Source organism: Puntigrus tetrazona, chromosome 10 (assembly GCF_018831695.1).
Source record: "Puntigrus tetrazona isolate hp1 chromosome 10, ASM1883169v1, whole genome shotgun sequence".
In the NCBI taxonomy this organism is placed as follows: Eukaryota; Metazoa; Chordata; class Actinopteri; order Cypriniformes; family Cyprinidae; genus Puntigrus; species Puntigrus tetrazona.
Window position 1 is genome coordinate 1854087 of NC_056708.1, and position 24085 is coordinate 1878171.

The following is a 24085-nucleotide window of genomic DNA, read 5'->3' on the forward strand; positions in this document are numbered from 1 at the left end:
GCGTGTTTTCAGCTTGGTTTTTAATAGCATAACATTATGAATGGTTATACAAAAAGCCGTCATCAGTTCAACAGCAGACGTGGATGTGCACTGTGCTTCTTGAGAGGCTTCCAAAAACTCACACCAACCACGAAGCCTTTCACAAGTTCAGCTCCTCCTGCGACGGGGGACAAGAAAAGGCTTCACGCATGCGATTCACCGAAGTACAGTTAGTCAACGTTACACAGCGACGAGGATCAATGCTTTAAACCAAAGGATGGTTCCTAAAACCGACTAATGCGGGTGACCTCTCAAATAATGGAGCGTTCGCATACAGCCACATCCGTGTCATAGCTGAAGTACACCGACGGAATATAAAGTAAGTGTTCGCTTTAGTTAAGATGCTAAGCACTTGCTCTAACAAATGAGATATTAATAAGCAATGGACCAACGAATGGGAGTTTACACGTTTTATGACAACTACTATCCTCCTTTGAAATATAAATAATCAGTAACTTTTTTTTTTTTTTTTTTGCCACAGACACATCCGTCTCTCCACACGTGGTGAAAACACACCAACACCCATGCAACCAGTCTTAAGACCACAATGTACGTTTCAATAAATATGCATAAGCTCATTTAAAGCCAAAAATTCACAATAGCCATAAAAAAAAAACTTAAAAACGATGGTATGCTTTTGGGTGAATCTCACAAAAATGCACGTGGGTCACATTTTTACCCCCAAGAGCGATTTAATTTTGCGTACGCCGGGGAGACGAGAAAAACTAACACTACAAAATGTTTGCTTGATCGTTTTCGTAGCAAACGCATTCTACTCCATAAATGCGTTAATTCATCAAATTTATCACTGTACTAATATTTATTTTAACGCAAATCCATGCTACCGTGTGTAGCATTTCACATGAATTAGAACGTGATTATTTTTTTACATTATGGTAATGAGAATACGAAGGTAAGATGCGCTTGACTGTAATGAAAAAACTTTCTTAATGCAAAATGTTTTAGTTTTTTTTGCTTTGATAATAAAGGAAAGCTTGATATATTCACGTTACCGGCAGGTTTTGTGAAATTCACCTTGCATGTAACCTTTGAACAATGGCAATGGGTTTGATCACATGTCCTTTCTAATCTGACACATCAACAGGCACTTCACATTGCAGAAACCATGAGTCTGGTGATTGATGCCTAGTTTCCTCCTCACCTACGAGGCTGTACCTACGATTAGATCTAGTTAAACCTTGTGCTGTTTGCGCACAACGCTATAGGGATTTCATGAGGGTGTCTGTACAGAAATGACCGGTATATTTTGCTTAAGCACATCTACTATATATATATGCGCAAAATATCTCCAGTTAGTTAGTAACTACTCCACAAGTGATCAAAATGAGTAAAGTGACCATAAAAAGACGGCGTCGTGAGCTACGTGGTAAAGCAACGGTTCAGTCACAAGTGGGGAAAAAAGCTGAAAATGTACTCAAGATGTAAATCAGTTGGTTTCTTCATCCGAGCAAATTTGGAGAAATGTAGCATGACATCACTTTCTCAGCAATGGATGCCCTGCGGTGAATGGGTGCCGTCGGATGAAACATCACGGTAATCCATGCACTCCAGTCCATCAGTTAATTCCTTGTGAAGTGAAAATGTTTGCAAAAAACCTCCATAATACTGCTTTCTCCAGTGAAAACTGCGTCCTTGTCTGAATCAGGAGAGAAATACGCACAGATCAAGCACTGTTTACAAGCCTTGACAGCTCTAAACAATTACGTCACAAATATGCTTTTAATAACACTTTGTTGGACTGGAGTGCTGTGGGTTGCTGTGATGTTTTAATTGTGACGGCACCCATTCGCTGCTAAGGATCCACTGGTGGGTAAGTGATGTAACGCTACATCTCTGCAAGTCCATGAATGAACAAACTCGTCTACATCCTGGATGGCCTGAGAGCGAGTACATTTTCAGCTGTTTAGTTCACATTTAGTCCATCAGCTTGTTTTTAAAGGAACAGTCCAGGTTAAATACACATGAATGAAGGGACTACGTGAAAACCAACAAAACCCATTTTGACAGAAAAGCATGTACAATGGAAGTCTACCGGGCCACCGAAGCAACCGCCACGGCCGGCTCGAAATGATGTTTGGATGCATTTAACCTGGAGTCCTCGTTTGCATCACTCCGTTCAGCCACGAGCGCACACAGCAGCAAGCCTACTAATGTATGACGGTATGACGCGGTACTGTGGGTAAACGTGAGAAGGGTGACTGTGCAAATGTCATGGACCGGTTCGAGTTTGAAGTCTATTAGTTGTGGTTAAGAGTCCCTCAGGCCACGTCCAGAACTCCTGCGGCCACCAGCTGGCGTGAGAGCCAGTCCAAGCCCTCGTGTAGACCCATGCCGCTGCGGGCGTCACAGCCCTGGATGTGCCAGCTGCGGCCACAGCACAGTTTGTGTAAGCTCAGGAGCTCCGTCATCTCCTCCACAGACACCGCGCCGGGAACGTCCTACAGGAGAGACGAATCCTCTTCGTGAGTTCAAGCTCAAGGATTTGATTCGCAGAGAACACGCACAGTGGCAAAATATACACATAATATACACTAGTGTTCAAAAGTGTGGGATCAGTAAGGCTTTTGATGCTTTTTTTTAAAGAAGTTTCATCAAGGCTGCATTTATTTGACAAATGCAGAAAAAATATTGTGAAATATACATTAAAGTTCTATTTATTCCTGTGATGCAAAGCTGAATTTTCAGCATCATTACTCCAGTGTCACGTGATCAGTCAGAAATCATTTTAATATTCTGATTTATTATCAGTGTTGGAAATAGTTATGCTGCTTATTAAGCTTATTTTTGGAACCTGTTATACTTTTTTCTGGATTCTTTGATGATTTATGTAAAATAGAAATATTTACTTACAATACACACTGCGGTTCAAAAGGTTTTTTTTTTTTATATATATTTTCTTTATTTAGCAAGGATGTGTTCAATAAATTATGTTCTTTTTTACTTTTTATTTATTAAGAAAAAAACTTTAGCACAACGGTCGCCAACAGAGATAATTCTAATAATAAATCAGCTCATTAAAATAATTTCTGAAGGATCGTGTGAAACAACAGCTGATGAAAATTCAGCTTTTCATTACAGGAATGAATTATATTTTGAAGTATATTAAAATAGAAACCATTGTTTTATATTGGACACTTCAACACAAAAAAAAAAAAGTGTTACCAAATAGTTTAAATGCCATAACAGCATCATAGTTAAAATAAATACCACAATTAATTCTGCAATCATAAATTCTGTATTCAGTTGCTGAAAACATAATGCCATTCAACACCTTTATGCATTTTTGGCAATAACATATGTTTGTAACACAGTCGATGAGAGTATATTTTATATCTAACATATAAACAGAATAATATATATAATATCAGCTTTTATTTACGTTTCAAAACTTCAAAGAAAATACAAATACAAGGGACAGAAAGTAATATTCTACATCTAAACCAAAAATAGTTGCATGCAGGCACATTAATGAGACGCGTTTTGAATAAATGTCCCTCTACCTCTACTTTTGTCGAATCTCTCACCTGTTTGTTGGCGAAGATGAGCAGCAGAGCGTCTCGGAGCTCTTTCTCCGTCAACAGTTTGGCCAGTTCGCTGTGAGACTCCATCAGCCGGTCTCTGTGACAGCTGTCGATCACAAACACCACCGCTGGGAGACGACAAGACGGCAGCTTTCAGTCACAAACACTCGTTACGCTGGTAACGTGACCGTTTCATCGTGACGCCAACTCCTACCTTGTGTGTTCAGATAGTAGTGTTTCCACAGCGGACGAAGTTTGTGTTTGCCACCGACGTCCCAAATGGTGAATTTCAGGTTTTTGTACTCCACCGTTTCTACATTAAAACCTAGCACAGAAAGAAAACCACTGATCATGTAGACAACGAGGCACGTTTGGGTTCGTATACATCATGTATTGTTATCCAATATGGATACCTATAGTCGGTATGGGCTGCATAAACTCGTCCTGCTTCAGTTTGAAGAGAATAGTGGTTTTTCCAGCTCCATCTAAACCCAAAGTCACAACCCGGATCTCCATTTTTGGACCAATGTGCACACGGTTGTCCTGGGGAAAAGATGACCATATTGACAGTTTTTCTTCCCAACACTAGGATTCTTTAATGGTTTTGTCGGTCTGTTGGTACGCATTCTTCCAACTACTTTTCAGTTATTGCCTTCAGCAAGCTTGAAAATAACAGGAAACCAAACAACAGGCTTCTTAGGCAATTTAACCCTTTGCACATCAAATAAAAAAATATATATAGTGGACAAAAATGTCAAAAAATGTAGTAAATATTTGAAGCTTGGAAGGACATCCATACCAACACACACACACACACAATTATAGCTGCATTATTTATCCAATTGCCTGTATAATATGCAGAAGCAGAAAACAGGAATAAAGTATTTGCTTTATAGGCCATACCTGAAACAAAAAAAAATGTATTGCAGATATATTGAATGTATTGAAGTCTTGCCAACTGAATGAAAGGCTATTAACAAAAATGTCATCATTTTACAGTTATGCAGAATTGTGATTAAAAAAATTGCAGATTTAATGGGTTTCAACTGGGACATTTTTGTCTAAAAAGGCACTGAGAGGAACTTTTTTTTGTACCTAATGTAAAATAGATTTATTAAATTAAATGAAATATTAAAGTTCCAATAAAAATTCACACCTGAGCCCAAATTTATGCAGTTAGAATTAACTAAATTACAAGCCAAAATTATCAAATTAAATTATAAAATTAAACATTATAAATACTAATCAACTGATATTGAAGGTTGCATGAGGATTAAAGATGCCCATCAAGATGTATAGTAATTTTAGTTTAAATAAATAAATAAATAAATATATATATATATATATATATATATATATATATATATATATATATATATATATATATATATATATATATATATATATATATATATATAATTTAAATACAAATAAGCAGGTCAAATTACCTTTGTGAAAGTAACAGGGATGCCTGCATCCAGCTGAATGTGGTCGGCCAGCTCTGTGAACTGCTGCTGCTGTTTCTGCAGGGTCTCTAGTAACCGGTTGATCTCCTGTTTCGCCAAAACCACCCTGCAATCGTCCTAGCAGAAAAACCAAACAACAAGTCAACTCAAAGTCCTGTCCAGCTCACGGTCCCTCAGACTGAGTGAGGCGGTGGAGCGTGTACCTGCTGCAGTGTTTTCTCGCAGTGCAGACAGGCGGTGGACACCTGCGACAGCAGTATGGTCATGTCCTCCTGCTGCTGTCGAAGCCAGATCAGCCTCTCTCGGACGTGTGCGTCCACCACGCTCAGAGCCATCTCCTCCTGACGGCACAGCGTCTCATGTAGATCCGCAAAATAGGCACGCACGCAAGACCGGGCGCTCTCGGCTGTTCCTGGTACCTGAGAGGAAACCAAGGAAGAGTTCAGCGGACACTTATTTAGATTGCAAATGCAACATGAACACCCAAAACACACTCGTACGTGTTCAGTGTGAGCCAGGCCCATGCTGTCCTCCACGATCTGCTCTCCTCCTTCGATCTGCTGCACGATGCCCACTAGTTTCCTGGAGTACTCCGACACTTCCTCTGTGAATGTACGGATGCAGTGTGCCATATCCAGGATGGACGCTCGGATCTGGTTGGCTTCAGCCTCTAATACAGCATGCTGGGGAAATGTTTTCGTTGAGGAAAAAAAATAAATACATTTTTTTTTTTATGTTTGCAGTTGAAATTAAAACCATTGAAGAAAAAAAAAAAGACAAACAGACTACAATTAAAAACAGAAAATCTAAAAATAAAAACTGATAAAGACTACAGTAGTATTTCAATGACATTAACATAACACCGCTTTAAGTTCGTTATATATATATATATATATATATATATATATATATATATATATATATAGCTTAAGTTAGTGGTTTTGTTGTGTGGTTGTTGTTTTATTATTATTATTAATAATTTATAGTCTATAGTTTTAGCTTTAGCTATTTTAGTGCTTTTGGTTAAACTAAATGAGAAACGTTGCCTTGGCAAGTAGCTGATTTTTTGGCTGCTAAATGACTCAATGTACGTGTAAACTTTACTTAAAATAAACATTAAGTAAATTTTTTTAAAAAACAACTGAAGCGTTACATTCCTAAAAATGTTAATGAAATCAGTAAATCTGCTCCTAGACACGGAATCCAAACTTTGTGAAAAAGAAACAAGTGTTTTTGAATTACGCTGCACCTTATGTCCTTGGTGCTTCCCGTACTCCTTGCACACGCAGCACATGAGCGGCCCGGGCTGGCAGCCGTCTTCCAGGCAGACAAACTCAATGGCATGCACCTGATGCTGCGGACAGAGCATCTTCTCGTGGGGTTTATCTGCCAGCGGCACGCGCCGGTGTTTGGCCAGTGTCCGGGTGGAGTGGGTGAGCTGGGAGCACTCGGCGCACAGGTGTGTGGCACAAACCGTACAGTACATGGAAGCAGTGTGAGTCTCATCCTCATCACAGCGGATAATGCACTAATGGAGACGTGGGTTGTCAAAAAAAATAAAATAAAAAAAACACACACACGTTATAATCATAATTGTTACTATTATGATTCATTTTAGAATATAAAAATGCACACGTCTAACCTCGCCCATCTCACGAAGCGCATCCTCTGACATGCCTGACTGATTGCTGGCCCCATTCTGCAGCCGTTCAAGCAGTTCTAGCAGAGCAAAGTTCTTCTTCAGGCCCCACACACCCGAGTCTCCTGGAGAATAAAACAAGAGTCAGACATTTCTTTGCACTGCATGCATACATTCTAAATTTAGGATTATACTGATTATAAAGGCCGTGTTAGACTCACCCAGCTCAGTGACCTGTCTGTCAAAGGGGCAGCGAACTGCCCTGCCGTGGAGAGGCAGACGGGTCAAGCAGTCGTGACACACCGTGTGTCCGCACAGCAGCAGCCGCGGCACCTTGTCGCCTTGCAGTGAAAACACATCCTCACAAACACCGCACTCCAACACCTCGGGACGAGAACAAACACGTGCAAACCAAAAAGCTTTTTAGAAAACGTTGCGCCTGAAAAGTGTGCGCTGTATCTTACTTACGTGGTTTGATAGTAAAGTAATATTTATATTGATTTGCATATGCATTGGGTGTTTTTGGAAATAACCAAATGTTCATATTTAATATTAACATTGAATAGAATTTTTTAAATAACTATTGTTTAAAAATGTGCACAAATTAATCATTTAGGATGCAGAATGAATATATACTTCAGTAAATTAGAACCATATCCAGTCCAGTGTTATGCAGCAACATACATGTCTGTTATGCATGAACACGACTTAAGCTTAAACTTATTTATCCATAATTTCATAACAACAGCTTTACACCTTCTCAAACAAGTCTCATTTTCCGCTAACTTGACAACTTGGGTTTCGAGACAGCCTCAGTTCGAGTGCTCTGACCAGTTGATCGTTTAGCATTCAGCTAACTCGGTGCCATTGCTGTCAAAGATGTACATTTATCGACACAACGCAATATTCCATATCAAACAGATGTTTAAAGTGTCACGACGAGTTTATAAACACGCGTGCGACACCGTTTCACATAAAGAGCGCAGTGACAGTTCTGAACGCTGCTATCATTAGCGTGCTAACGCCCTGCAGCAGCAGCTCATTGAACCCCGGCAGGACTAAAATAACACCCACCGCCTGGTTTTTATGAGCTAAACCTCTAGTGTAGCGGTTATTTGTGCGATGCGCGTCATACCTTCACCGCATTTGAGGTCGTGCCTCGGCCGTGTCTCACACACGACTCCATCGACGCTGCGCTCGTCTGTTTATTTACACCGACAGCAGCGGCCATCCTCGGACTGAACCATCTGGTGACACGTCGGTGTGAACTTCACACGCTTCGGTTGCACACACTCAAGCTGTCAAACAGCAACTGACGGATATCATAAGGACAAGTTCCTTTGTTTGAGTTTTGCTATTATAAAGGGGTATTACGTATATGTATCGTATGACTGAGCGCACGATAACGGTCTTTCTCATGGCCACCCCTATGTTGCAGTGGATCAGTCCGTCAGCTGTTTCCGCCGATGCCGTGCAGATGCTCGACAAACGCGAGAAGGTTTGCATTTTTGCGGCGATGAAACACGCACTCGTGAGACAATGTGGTTTAGTCGGTGTAATTATGAGCAAAGTGGGCGTTTTCAATGCTTATAGCAATAAATAAGAATTAATACAGTCTGCAATCTTATGTTAAAGGTTACTAGCACTTCAACGTTCAAATTCACTGCACAAATAAATGGTTATGAGCTTAAATACACTGACAATTGCAGTTTTTATAACATTTCCAAAATGTTAGGTTTAAGTATTCAAGTGACGCATTATTTATTATTATTTATTGATTTTCATTTGTAAGTTGCTTTGGATAACTAGGTCTGCTAAATGACTAAAATGTAAATAACAGGAAGTCGTGTTTGAATTAGAAAACACATAACATTTTCCTGAGATGTTGCTTTATGACAAGTTTTTTTTTTTTTTTTTTTTTATTCAGATTTAAATTACAAATACAAGCTTTATGTGACCATGGACCACAAAACTCTTAAAATCGCTGAGGTATGTTTGTATCAATATCCAAAATTACATCGTATTGGTCAAAAATATATATATATTTTTAATGTCAAAAATTAAGTAAAGATCACGTTAAGTTTTTTTTTTTTGTAAATGACTTAACGTAAATATATTAAAATATAATTTTTGATAAGTAGCATGCATACAACTTTTTTTCTCAGTATTTTTTTGCACCCTCAGATTCCAGACATTCAAATGTTTTTATCTCGGCCAAACCATACATCAAAAAGAAAAAAAAAATTAAGCTTTCAGATGATGTATGCATCTCATTTTCAAAAAACTGCCACTTGTGACTGGTTTTCCGTCCCAAGGTTGCATATTTCCATAAGCGTGTACAATTTTTCGCTAAATAAATTTCAGGTTTAACACCGCGACGTGTTAAGTGCACACTAGAGCATCCTTCTGTCACAGTTTCAGCGGAGGCTGTGGTGTTTGAGCGTGAGAAGAGGGTCAGTCGCGTGAGTCTAAATGTGTGAAAGTCTGAAGGCTTGTCACGAAGACAGACGTGACTGAATATGAGTGCGTGTTGTTATTCTTCTCCGACACATTCGATTGTCAACTAGAGGAACCTGTTTCAGTCAATGACTATGAACCATATATCTCTGTCTTGTTTCAACTTGTGTTGAGTTTGAATGATCATAATAGTGCTTATAGTGCAAAATGCTCTTGATTTTTTTAACTAGCTGTTTGCCCTGTTTAGTTTTCCTCGCTGAAATGCCTAGCAGTCTAGTTTCAGTCGATGCACCTGATTTTGAACAGTCTGTACGAATATAGCTGTTGAATCTAAGCTAGTGATCAACAACCCTGATTTTGAACAGACTGTTCAGTTTCAGTCAGGCCTGTCCTGAGTTTTGAGTCTAGTTAAGCATTTGTTCATAGTCTGTTTACCTGTCTCTTGATCTTTTCGTGTTAACTCATCCCGTCTGTTCTCTGCCTGCCCTGAAGTTTAAAGGCTGTCTTGGATGCCTTGCTGTTTCGGACTGTGTTTGCCCCTCACTCGGACTACTTCCTGTTTGTGGATTTTCTCCCTTTGCCGTCTCCTGTTGGATATTGTTCGCTGGAGGCCGATCACGTCGTCTGTCAATAAAGCTCTGCATATGCTCCCGAACGCTCTCTCTGTTGGTTCCATCACACACACACGCATTCCTTCATAATCTTTAATTAAAAAAATAACGTAAAACATCATCTTCTCTGATGACCATGCATGTCCACGCAAGACCTGGATAAGCTATTAGGCTTAAAAGGATTTCTTATTCTACAACATTATTATTATAGCTGTCATCTCTTATTACTTCTACTTCAGGAGTAGCTAAATGAACTATTTATTCATTTTATTCCATAATTTGTTGAAACTACGAGAAATACACAGGGTTCTGGAGTAACTATGCATTGCATTGCATTAGCTTGATGCACCTTAAAGACTGGTACGCCTCTATTTACCAAGTTCTGCTAAGCTTATTACCTGAATATCTTCCAAACCTCTTATTAATGCATATACAACTAAATCATCTAAATGCATGTCCTTGTGGAAACCTACTTGTGGTCATTTATGACGTTATGTGAATAAAACAAGGCCGTAGATCCCCCGGGGTTGAGCCGAAACCGATCTACTGAGAGAACTGGGTCCCTCCATTCTACTGTCCTTTTCTTAGTGCTCTTTAGGGAAAGCAGGTGCGTGACTGACACAAATATGCGCTGCGTTCTGTGCAACGACCTGCCTGACAAGTTTTTAAGGAAACCACACGCAGTGGAAGAGGGGCTGCCCATCAGGAATAGCCTTATATATAGACTTCAGTTCCTCGTGCGCTCAGATCTATTCTTGAATAAGCAGTGACATGATAGGTATCTTAGAAAGAGAGAAGGCTGGATTTTTTTCCTTCACACAGTCATAAGGTAAAGCAGATAAAAAAAATTGACTTTACATTTGTTTAAACTAACATTTACAAACCAATCGTATGTAATTTGCAGGAAACGAGCGGAGAAAAAGAGCAATATGGAGATCAGAGAGAAATCACGCTCCTCCAGAACACGGGTACTGCTGAAACAGGAGAGCATTGATAAAAGACCAAACTGTGAGTATATTAGGATGTCGCAACACAATGCATCCATTCACACTATGATTTTTTTGTTAACACTTTACAATAAGGCGTCATTTATTAACTAAAGTGACTAAACAATAAACAATGCATGTGTTAAAGTATTTATTCATCTCTGTTAATGTCAGTTAATGACGATGCAATTGTTTATTCTTGTTAGTTAACAGTGCATTAACTAATGTTAACAAACACGACTTGTGATTTTTATAATGCATTGAAATTAGCATTAACTTAAGACTAATAACTGCTGTAGTAATATTGTTCATTCTTAGGTCATGTTAGCGATTGAACAACAACAACAACAAAAACTATTCTATTCGATATACTGTAAAATAATGGCATATTCTTACTTCTGTGAGCTTCATTCACTTCAGTGGATGAGATAGATCTGAAGTGATAACAACGTGACAAAAATGTCAGTCTACCATATAAACGGTGTATATAAAGAATCAAATATATTGTTCCAGTTTCTCATGATTGTAGCGGGCCAGAACAGTGTCAGTGTTTCTTATCTGAAGAGGGCCATGAAAAGGTGAGATACAAAAAAACCCCAACAAATATTACAAAAACAATACGTATGTATGTGTGTGTGTGTATATATATATATATATATATATATATATATATATGTATGTATGTATGTATGTATGTGTGTGTGTGTGTGTGTGTGTGTGTAGTAGTTATTATATATTTTTAATTATGTACAAAAAATAAATAAATATACAAAAGGGGGGTGGGGCATGTAAGTAAAGATACAGTAGATTAAGGATTTCACAAATTTTATATGTTTTTATAACGTTCTTGTTAACAGAGGTAGATATTGTATTTAAATACAGTCGCAGATGTTAAAGTGCGGTTTACAATTGGTATATTTACATTTATGGCCATAAAACGTTCCAATGAACATCAGGAGAGTAAACTTTCTCCTCAGAGAACGAGGACGTGCCTGCAGTGACGTCATCGGAGGAACGCGGACTAAGATGGACCCGCCGGCGACCCTAAATACTTCAGACACCCTCAGAGTGGCACTGACTGCTGAACAGCATTTTCTAGTCGAGTTGGTCTTTACAGACACTTGCTGCAACAGGAGAGGAGCAGCTGGATGAACTTTGACGTGGAGCTAGATCTTTGAGGAGATTTACTTCACGCAACGCTTCCCACAGATCGACTGGCAAATCGTTCCCTGCTCTTGCGAAACACCGGATTTCAGATCGCGCGTTTCATGGGAATCAACTGTTTTAAAGCGCCTCGGAGGATGATGCTTCAGATAAACACCATCTCTGAACACACAACTCAAACACAGTAAGGGGTCCTTCACGTGTGGCGTCTTTTGCGCGCTCAGATCAGCCGCAAGCGCACCGAGGGTCACGTGACAAGAATCAACCAATCAGCTGCAAGCTCAACCAAAATAAAGCAATTGTTGGTCAAAGCTGTACAGGGATAGCTATTTTAAAGTAAACTTAGTGGCAGGCTAGACTTTTTTCAGGCATTTTTTAATAATCTCTTCGCAAATGCATGCTGAACTTTACTGGACAGTATCTGCTGTGATTTATTTAGATAAATGATTTGTAATTTTAGATGAATTTTCTGTTCTGATAGATAGATCAAAAATGAACAATGGGTAGTAATGCATCATATTTAATCAGTAACTATGTTACCAAACACTGGCCTACTCAATACGCCTGTTTAATCAGAGCAACAATATTTATAGTGCTTATATATATATATATATATATATATATATATATATATATATATATATATATATATATATATATATATATATATATGTGACTGTCTGAATTGCAAGAATAAAATACCAAGACCATTTATTGAGTGTCTTACACTTGACACTTGAGAGTTGTTTTTAAAATTGCAATGAATATATATATATATATATATATATATATATATATATATATATATATATATATATATATATATATATATATATATATATATATATATATATATATATATAACCAAGTTACATGACCATTAGGAATTATTATAGCAGTGTGCAGGCGGCATTTTAGAAAACACGTGGTAAATAAAGCTGTTAAATGTTAAATATATTATGTATATATATATATATATATATATTATGTCAAAACATAAATATATTACATGGTTTAAACAAGTGTTAGACCTCAAAACTGCAGATTAAACACTAGAGGGCACTGTAATACACTGACACATGTTGGACAATGCATTACATGTGTGTTATTGGTGACAGAAAAGGCCATTTGTGTGATCTTAATTTTTTCCTCATTACGTGGCCACTGACCCATAAAAAACAAATGCAACTTCTCCTCAGTATGTTTACCAATGCATGTTTTAATAATTAGTACAGTATAAACTCTGGGAGATAATATTATTCAGGCCAGATTTTGTTTAAACAAAGTTCAAATGTTTGATTATTTTACTCTTTTAATGAAGTAATGCTGTTTCTACTAGGTGGGGGGAAATGATGTCATGCAGATAAGTCAAATAACGTTAAACAGTTTATTTAAAAAAAAAAAAAAAAAAAAGTCATTCAAACGTGACCAAGTCAAGTCACCTGAACTCTGATCCTTCTCTCTGGAAATTCTTTTTACTGTGGGACTTTGGTTAATCCGCGCCTGGGAAACCAGCTCTGCTGGTGCATTTAAGGTCAAGGCATTTCAGGACGTTGATTTGGAGACGAGCACACATCCAGCACAGACACGTCTGTTTTGGTGATGTTTGTAGGTCCTCCAGAACGAGCAGGGGCCTCTCTCCTGTTCCTGCTGAACTGAGCCAGTAAATCAATACAACTGATATCAGCTCAGAAGGCACCGGAGCTCAGGTCCTGATTTCCTGACCGTTTATCGTGTTATTAATACACTTGAAATCATGCTAATTTGCATCTTTAAAGCTGATGGTTGCGTGGTGTGCAGTACGTGTTTGTATGAGAAACAATATTATTTTTGCAATTCTATCGCTGCGCTGAAATGGCATGCTTTAACCTTTAAGAACGATCATCTGCTTTGAATAAGAGATTTTCTCACACAAAGATAGCTTCGGCCGCAGCCACATGGGAGCCGTTTCAGCTTTGGCACATTTCTCGGTTTTTAAGCAAGAATTATCATTACACATGTGCGTTCAATTATGATATTGAACAATTATCATCTTCAATTTAGATATGTGTGTTAGTCATTATGTTTGGCTGATGTTAAACCTTCCTGGTTGTCATTTTGAGAAACGGCCTGAGAAAATCCAATCAGCAGTTCTGAATGACTTTCTGTGTGAGAAACAGCAGGGGACATGTTTAATGAAGTTTCATGCTGCTCTTTTTTTTTTTGTACAGAGAAATATTATTCGATATTTAGTTTAGTATATTTAGTAATCTCATCTGATTCCATGTATTCAGACCACATGAATGCACATTATTGCACGTTTGCTTTCTTCAGTGTGCAAAATATAACTCATAACCAGTTATGATATACTCAGATTTAAAAGTCAAAATTATATTTGAGTGTTACAGCAGATAATTTTACTTTATTCCTCAAACAAGGCTATTATAGGGTGTCAGATAATTTGCATTCTAGTAGACTACATTCAAACACTTATAATTTTTGGTTACCGTAAACGTCTTGAAAAGAGCAGCACGAGCATTATTGAAAGTATCTCCTTTTGCATTCCACACAAAGAAAGAAAGTCATTCAGATTTCACGCGACATGAGAATGAGTACAAAATTTTCATTTTAAATATATATATATTTGCAACTAAAATGAGAACACTAACCTTTTGAAAAAAAATGCACACTTAATTGTGTTCAATGTGCACTTTTCATGTGCATGTAAAAAAAAAAAAAATTGTAATTAAATATTATAATTAATTGACTATGACTATGCTTCTTAGGTACCCTTTAAAATACATTTTAATTGTAATAAAGTATACACTTATGTATAATGTATGTGCATTATGCATTAAATATTATGTTTTAATAATTGTTTGTGCTTTAAAGAAGTATAATTATATTATATATCTATTTATATTTACACACATTTTATATAAATAAATATACATTTCATTTAAAAATGTAGACAATCACACTAAAGAACATGCAAATTGTAATTTTAAAATTAGTGCAATATTTCATATTACATTTGTGGTTAATGTTTTGTAATATGTACTAGATTGTAACTTCATAATTTCGAATATTTAATTATGAATATATTAAATACATGACATGCAAGTTTCCAAACAGATTACATTACTGCACATTCCAGTTAATGAAGTAATTGTCAAATTGCATATAAAGATGTACCAAAATAAAGAACTGTAAAGTTAAGCTAATTGCATTTCATTTAAATGTAGCCTGTTAAAGGAACACTCCACTTTTTGGGGGGGAAATAGGGTCGTTCTCCAACTCCCCCAGAGTTAAAAAGTGGAGTATTACTGTTTTTAAATGTATTCAGTCGATCTCCGGGTCTGGCGATAGCACTTTTAGCATAGCTTAGCATAGATCATTGAATCTGATTAGACAACTAGCATCGCGTTCAAAAATGACCAAAGAGTTTGGTTATTTTTCCTATTTAAAACTGACTCTTCTGTAGTTATATCATGTACTAAAACCGGCGGAAAATGAAAAGTTGGGAATTTCTGGGTCGATTTGATTAGGAACTATCCTCGCATGCCGGCGTAATGATCAAGGATGTTTTCCGCCTTACCATGAGTGCAGCGGGCGCAGTGATATCTGCCTTGATTATTAGCCAGAATGACAGTATAGTCCTTAATCGTATCGCGAATTTTCATTTTTCGTCGGTCTTAGTACACGATATAACTACGGAAGAGTCGGAAGTACGGAAGTTTTAAATAGGAAAAATAACGAAACTCTTTGGTCGTTTTTGAACGCGATGTTACTGGTGTAATCGGATTCGGTGATCTATGCTAAGCTATGCTAAAAACTATACACGAAAATGGGCTGAATAGATTCCGAAACGGAAAACTCAACTCATTCGAAATTTTAATTCAGATAGGCCTTAATGTCTATGTTCAAAAATGTGACAGTTAAACTATAACCAGCATATGATTATATATTCACTGCATAGCTGAGTATATAATCGAAATGATATTATTTCTGTAATAAGTAGTATTTTTGAAGTATGCTGAAGTGTACTTATTTTTCACAAGGGTATAAACGTATGAAGAGTTCATTTGGAAAAATAAATAACTGTGAATTCTCACAAATCATGTTTTTCATTGCATCCCTATTAATCTCAATTAGACTGAAGTTGTTGTAAAAACATAATAACGTTTGAAAATGTAAAAAAAAAGATAAATAAGTCAGTATGGCACGCATGCAGGACACAGGCTTTCCGACGGAGAGAAAGAAAAGCCAGCCGCAGCTTCTTTTCAGGTGAAGAACTTAGCCACTGTGAACAAAAAAAGCGGACTGTGCACGTTCACCAATCAGCTAAGCTCTGCACCCGCTCAGAACCACACCACAAATGCTTTTCCTCACGGACCGCGAGGAAGGCCATGGCAGTGTGGTAATCCCTGGCAATGTGATTTTTCACTACAGTCACAAATCAACATGCCAGGAACCCACACAGCCACAACAAGCCCCAGCTCCGGCTTCTCCCACGCTCGGCTTAACTCTAGGTATTTCCCTAATTATCCACTACACCCAGATAAGAAACCTGATGCAATTTACTCTATAAAAAGGCAAGGAAGATAAGGCTTTTGAAAAACGAACAGCTAACGTCACTTACTGCGTCCAGTAAGATTAACCTGTGAAGAAGAGGAGAGGAAAACATCTTCTATTAGAAGTCGTATAGTGATGTTCCAGTGCTAAAGAATCACCACGTCAGGAAAAACACAGCTATTTTGTAATAAGCGCCACCCAAGTAGAGTGAACTTGATGAAGTCGCTTTAAGAAATCATAAGTCATGTGCAATCGTTTTATGAAAGCCCATTTCCTGTGACGTCCTCCGTTTGGCTTTTCTCTCTATCTATCGCCGAATTAAGTCGTTCGCTTTACACTGCGTGAGGGAGGAAGGGCGTAGGGTTGTAGGATTGCAGACTGCATCGAATTCTGAAGAAAGAATAAAGTGTGGTCTGGAGCGATGTGGAGTCCAGACGTCTCCCGTCTTCACATTCCCCGCTCTTCCAGTCACGTTATTAGGCTACAAAACAAAAAACATATACAGACATTTGTCACTTTTTTATGGAGTAACACAATATTGTAATGCAACAGCAATAATGAACAATCAATACTTATTTTAATTTTTATAATGTTTAGTATGGGGACTTTCCCCATTGTTTTTAAACAGCAGAGCAGTGAATAATATAAAATAAAACGGAAAAGCATATAATTTCATTCCATTTTCTACATTTTTTGTGAAATTTGTAGTGCTACTGGCTTAATGCGACCGTAATCTTATATTATATTTACGAAATGGTGCTTAAGAAACAAGAAATATTGCTATGCATGCTATGTTTGCTGAACCGCTGGACATTTATACGTTCGATTGATATTTATGAGAATTATTTGTATGATTTTTAAGCCACATCTGCCTTTTTACATGAATTTGTTTACAAACTAATTGTGAAATTTGTAAAATAATAAAGCATTCCTGTGAAATTAGGTTGTTTTAACAATATATACAAATTGGTTGCTAATTCATATTAGTTTGTATGAATAAATATATTTAATATATATTTTTTTGTTAAATATATACAAATTGGTTGCTAATTCATATTAGTTTGTATGAATAAATATATTTAATATATATATATATATATATATTTATATATATATATATATATATATATATTTAAATATATACAAATTGGTTGCTAATTCATATTCGTTTATATGAATAAATATATTTAATATATATATATTTATTTATTTTTAAATATATACAAATTGGTTACTAATTCATATTCGTTTATATATGAATAAATATATTTAATATATAGATTTTTTTCTGAAATATATACAAATTGGTTGCTAATTCATGTTAGTTTGTATGAATAAATATATTTAATATATACATTTTTTCTGAAATATATACATGCATGTGTGTGCATTTATATATTAAGTACACGCATATATATTACGTACACAAAAACGTTTATTTTGGATGTGATTATTTTTCATACAGTCTTCTTATGCCCTGCTGATGCTTCTGTTCGGAGGTGGACCGTCTCGCTCAGTTTTTTTTCTAAAAATCACATGTTCTTGTACAATGCACATCATGCAAATTGATAAGTTCGCTTTTGAGGCGAGATGAGGTTGCTATAAACACTAGAAAAATGTTTAATGCCACAAAGCGACAGGTCCTGTCCCAAATGACTTGTACTCATTTTATGCCGTTCGTCATACAATAGATTGTATAATATTGTAGTTTGACCTCCTGTGCCAGACGGCCAACCTTTTTTCGTTCCGGCCGTGGCTCTGGACAGATATTGAGGCAGTGTGCTTTGAGTGCAGTCCAGATTGTCTTTTTGAGGACATGACCTGTGGGCTTTGTTTGATAGGAATCTGTAATACAGTAATAATATGATTATTGTGTCTGGAGCGGCCCCTGATTACGGAGGCTAATCAAACGCTGTTTCCGTTCCACTTTGTCCAGCGTAATGTGGGTGTGAGCGAAGAAACGGCCTTCTGTCCTCAGCAGAATAGGAGGAATATTACATTACGTGATACACTGTGCATGCGGCTAGATCCTGCTCTTCCGTATCTCGAGTAATATTATTACTGATAGCTCTCTGTACGGTAACTTTACCTGATTCACATTTAGACTCTGTGTGACCCTGGAGCACAAAACCAGTCTTAAGTAGCACGGGGATATTTTTGCAGCAATAGCCAACAATATGACAAAATGGGATATTAAGATTGAGATATTTTTTAAATGTTCTACCATAAATATATATAAAACGTGTTTTTGATTTTTGATTAGTAACTTTAGGTGATTTTCATTGGTCCAGATTTCATTTAGATCTCAATTGTCATTTAAAAAGGTATATATATATATATATATATATATATATATATATTTTTTATATATATATTATATTTTTTTTTTTTTTTTTAGGTCTGTTTTTTTTTTTTATTATTATTATCTATTTTTGCCATATAAGGTTTCTAAAATATATATATATATATATATATATATATATATATATATATATATATATATATATATATATATATATATATATATATATATATATATATATATATATATATATATATATATATATATATATATATATATATATATATATATATATATATATATATATATATATATATATATATATATATATATATATATATATATATATATATAATATATTGCCTATATTTGGCATATGTTTAAAATATATTTTGGTCACAAAAAATCAACTACACACTCAACCAATATCTGGGCAGGCTAATAACTGCACTTAAAGTTGCAAATCTGAGCATAAAGTCCCCATGCAGTTCCAGCTGTGTCGTAATGCCTTTTTTAACACTGGTTACTCTTTACCTCATATTTTGTCTAGCTGTGCAATGCGATCCAAGAGAATTGCTTTAATGTGAGATGATTTATGAGCAATTGCATTACAGAATATTTTTTTCGGTTGTCAGTCACCACGATTTATGAAACTATAAAGTCATGTGAAAGCTGTCTGCCAATCTGACTTTTTTGCATTAACCACAAATTTGAACAGAAAGGTTTAAGAAAGTCTTATTGCTCGAATGTTGCTCAAGAGAGTTCTCAGTTAAGTATCTGTTGTATCTAAAACGGTAATAAATAAAACTGTTCACATAAACTAGAAGATTATGAATACACATAAAACAATTTTTTTACATATTTAAGTTCACATTGAAAGCATAGGCTTTGGCATTTTGTAAAACTGTCTGTACTTATACATTTCAAAAAAACAATTAACACAAGAAATTGAAGTTCCCCTATTACGGGTAATGAAAGGTTCATATTTTGGAGTCCACAACAACAGACATGCATAGAAGGTCATAAAATACTATTTTCTTATAATATGCATTTATTTTTACCTTATTTGTTCAACAGCTCCCAAACAATTTGTTCAACCCAACTGGTTGATTCATTTAAAACAGAGTGAGCTTTTACCGCTCCAAAAGCGACACCTAGCGGCAAACAATGAATTTACATTTTCATTCAGACCAACAAGTGATCTGGAAATATGCTACTGTTTTATTTTGACAACAACATAACACGGCTTGGGACTTGTTTTCATTCACTTATAGCTGTGTTACAAGCTCAATAACAAAAAGCCATAAATAAAGCGTTATTTATTTATAAATTATGTATCAGAAAGACTAGCCTATTAATAAACGCAATTTAAATAAATTATAATTACAGTAAAAAAAAATCTCTATATATGTATATATATATATATATATATATATATATATATATATATATATATATATATATATATATATATATATATATTAGTGCCATCTAATCGCATCCAAAATATTTTTTTTTTAAATTTACATTAAAATTATATATATATATATATATATATATATATATATATATATATATATATATATATATATAATATATATATATATATATATAAAAATTTGTATAATCTAAAGATATATTTTGTTTAAATATTAAATATAGAAATATAAAGTAAAATGTATTACAGTGTATGTGTATGTATTTTTATATACATAATATATTTGTGTGTACTGTGTGTATTTATTATTATTTTGAATACAATTAATCAACTGACAGCACTAACATATATATATATATATTGCTGTCAATCGATATATATATATATATATATATATATATATATATATATATATCCTACATATCGCTCATGATCCTTTGTTTCACTGCTGTTTTTCTGCCTTTCAGCGGCCCTCACCGAAGGGTTTTTTTCGATGGCCTGTCCTGGGAATTAACGACTGCTAATGAACAGGGCGGCCAAGGCCAAAGCAAAGTGGTAGGAAATGATCTGAGAAATTACAGTTCCTGTCTCTCTTTCCTCCATTACCAGCGTGAACGTGCACCCCGTGCACCCTCCGTGCTGGGAAACAACAGCGATCCTCCCCCATCGAGCCCAGTCATCCTGAACACCCCTCACTCAACCCCGCTCTAACCTTATCATGTGAGAGAGCTGAGATTAGAGGACTTGGCCCCTCGTTCAAAGCAGAAAAACAACACGAGTCAAGCGTGCTAGTTCAAATTAGAGCCCAGCCTTTCACACTTGACATTTAGTGTGCCACAGTATATCTGCGCCTCGCTTCCAGCTCGCCCCCCTCCTGAAAGAACACCCCCCCTCGAGTCTTATTAACACGCACGGCCTGTGTTTCCTTTGGACTGGATTACTCATTAGACTGCCTGAATCAGCATGACTTCAGTAATGGTTTTATGTTCCCTGAGAGGTGGGTGAAGACGTCTTCACGGTCACCCTTGGTGGGATGCCACCCGTGCGTCTTTAAAGGGTGCGGTCCGGACCCGGTCAACATCTCCGCTCACTTTAGAGACTGAAAAGACAGCTGGGATTCATTTCAAATGTTTGATTTTTAGACGCCGGTGTTCTATTTTGGCTGTCTGTGAAAACAAAGTGCACTTAATCGTAGTAAATGTGCACTTAAGACCTTAAAAGTATAAAAATGTACTTGAGAATCATACATCAGTGAAATAAAAGCCCATTTAAGTGTATTTAAAGAAAGCACACTTAAAAGTGCACTTCGTAATAATTTGTTTAAATTAATCACATTTTAATAATTGTATTGGTAGCACTTTATTTTACCTGTTTAGTTACAATAACTAGGTAATAGCCCATGCAGTTACCTTATATCACTAGTGCTTTCTTGAGTAACTACACTTTAAGTACATTTTAAGTATGTGAAAGTACATGTCAATTAAAGTACGACTTTCTCTTGTTTTAAAGAAGTACACTTATTTGGATGCACAGAATAACACGCTAAAGCAACAGTACTTAAATATATTTGAACTAAAACTGCAACGTCATAACTAAAATGTGTAATTGCAGATATATTTGTTATAGATAATGCATGACATTCACGTTTTTATTCGAAACAACAAATAGTTTTTTAGCATTTTTTAAAAATAAACTAAGCATTAATATTAAATTATAATAAAACTGCATTTAATATCAGCATGCAGTCTTCATTTATTTACAGTTGACTCGCTTTTAAATGTGTGAGCATATTAAAAACCACATATTCTTTTATTATGTCTGTAAAAAAAGTTCAATCAAAGTTACCTTAGAGATACGCGGTAGCCACCTGCCACCATGGACGTATTTGTGCAACCGATTTTGAGGAAATTATTGCTTAGTTTACATCACACTGAAATGTCCAGACATTATAAGGATGAAGAATATGCCATAAATTCTTTCTCAGGCTACAAGATATTTATCATCGGTTTTGACTCGCGATGTTTCTCTTAAAATGCCTTGAAATCTAAACAACGTAAATACATGTGAACATACAGCAAACACAGAGTTAAATGCACTTCACATAGGTCAGATCATTCGTTTTAAGTTCATATTATGACTATTTTTGAGATACTGTGGAGATTTCGCTGGTATCCTTGATGACATGACACTGGCTTTTCCCCTCAGGAGAGAAATATTAGAAGCATGAGACTTAACAAACCGTCTCAATGCCATTTCTAACAAGCAACTAACTTAACAGTTTGTCGTACCGCTTTCCTCTGAGTGCTGGATTCATAAAAACAGCGATCCTTACCTTTTTATCGCCCCTTTTAGCTTCTCCGCGATCAAAGGCGAACGGGCTGCCTAACAGAGACAAACGAGAAGAGCAGATCGTAGAATACGAAGGAAACTCCCCACTGTTTATCCCCGACTGGCTCGGCCAGTCTTCAACATCATCCCTTCATACCGCTCATTATAGCCTCAGCCCACTCCGGTTTCACAGAGGCGCTCCAGCATCCAGCAGTGTGTGTGTGTGTGTGTGTGTGTGTGTGTGTGTGTGCGCTGCAGGAAACTGGCAGTAATCCTGTAAAAAGTTCCTCAACTCTGAGCTTTACCGTAATCAAATGCGGTGGTTAGAAGAGAGGCTCACGAAGGAGAACATGAGCTTTACTCATCTTTGCTGCCAGTCTCCGCTGGATGCCAAGCATTGCTCCTCGCGGCCCAAGGTTAAAGTTAGAAATTTAAACAAACCCCTAATCTGACGTAGAAAGCTTTGGCGTGCGACTCATCCGGGGCGCCGTCGTGCTCCTCGTTTACAAAAAGTGCGCTATTAAGTGATGAAGTTTACAGTGTGGGTCTGACGGATGATTGAAGAAATCCAATAGGAGAGACCAGCATATCAATCATTACCTTGTAAAGCATTCAGAACTGCACGGCGACTTCCTGGGAACGCTTTAAAACCTCCAGAAAGCTTCAGAGTGCGGTCGGCGCTGTCGTACTGTAGTAGTCCAGAGCGTGAGGAAAAACTAGCAGGAGCCCGAAGCCTAATCATGTGTGTGATGTGTAACCTGAGCACTTCTGCCTTCACCAACCCGTCTTATCCGCGCTTTTATGCAGTCATTGTGCGTGATCTTAATCCTCCGCACAAAGAGTAATAAGAGCTTTGGACACACAGTAACATCATATCCTGTTGTGTTGGGAGAATGCTCTGACTGAGGATTCATTACACGTTCTGCCTCAGAGCTCAGTTCATCACCTGAATACAGTGAAGGCCGGGTCACAATAGAGCCAGTGTGTGGGCATTTCACAAATGTCACCAAGCTTGTTTGGCACTATCACAGGGCGTTGAGAACGACGGCCAGGGTGTCGCTATGCAGTTGCTAGGGTGTTCCGGTCTGTGAAGTTCTTGTTGATAGATATGGGAACTTTGCACTCATTTTATCATAATATTAAAAAAAACGGACAGGTTAGAAATGCTACCTCTGCCATCTACCTCTGAGTTTCTTTCATATGAGGCACAAACTGCGCAGGAAAAGTTTTTAGCGGTAAATATGACCACACTTTCACGTGTAGGCGGGTCGGTAAATAAGGAAATTGACAAAAAATTGCTTTATGATAGTTTTATTTTCGTGTAGGTTTTGTATGCTTTTAAAAATAAAAATTGGCAAGAATAAAAAAATATTTTTTTATTACATTTTATTACATTATTATTACAATTGTGCCATTGTGACGCTAAAGTATCATTAAGCACATAAATAAATGTGCTTAAATGTAAAAATAAATAATAATAATAATAATAATAATAAATATAGAAAAAAAATATATATATATATATATATATATATATATATATATATATATATATATAT

The 24085-nt window shown here is 36.3% G+C and overlaps 1 protein-coding gene and 2 long non-coding RNA genes across 4 annotated transcripts; 1 reads left to right on the top strand and 2 right to left on the bottom strand.

Moving 5' to 3' along the window:
- Positions 1-3: 3 nt before the first annotated feature.
- On the bottom strand, positions 4-7969 carry trim23 (tripartite motif containing 23). 2 transcript variants are annotated; one of them, XM_043250236.1, is made up of 11 exons: positions 7822-7969; positions 6908-7070; positions 6690-6811; positions 6297-6575; positions 5548-5730; positions 5251-5466; positions 5030-5164; positions 3995-4124; positions 3796-3906; positions 3585-3709; positions 4-2498 (listed from the first exon to the last, which is right to left on the bottom strand). In XM_043250236.1, the coding sequence occupies exons 1-11, from the start codon at positions 7915-7917 to the stop codon at positions 2319-2321; spliced, it is 1740 nt and encodes a 579-aa protein (XP_043106171.1). In that variant the 5' UTR covers positions 7918-7969; the 3' UTR covers positions 4-2318. The 2 variants fall into 2 exon arrangements, with proteins under 2 accessions (XP_043106171.1, XP_043106172.1); XM_043250237.1 differs by lacking the exons at positions 6690-6811; positions 6908-7070; positions 7822-7969 and having other exon boundaries at positions 6297-6380; positions 6449-6559.
- Positions 7970-8917: 948 nt separating this feature from the next.
- Positions 8918-12490, top strand: LOC122352620. The gene is made up of 4 exons (XR_006251895.1): positions 8918-10583; positions 10659-10762; positions 11254-11318; positions 11718-12490. It is a non-coding gene; the product is annotated as an uncharacterized LOC122352620 (long non-coding RNA).
- A 3416-nt stretch (positions 12491-15906) lies between these two features.
- LOC122353011 lies at positions 15907-22666 on the bottom strand. The gene is made up of 2 exons (XR_006251946.1): positions 22531-22666; positions 15907-16939 (listed from the first exon to the last, which is right to left on the bottom strand). It is a non-coding gene; the product is annotated as an uncharacterized LOC122353011 (long non-coding RNA).
- Between the last annotated feature and the right edge of the window lie 1419 nt (positions 22667-24085).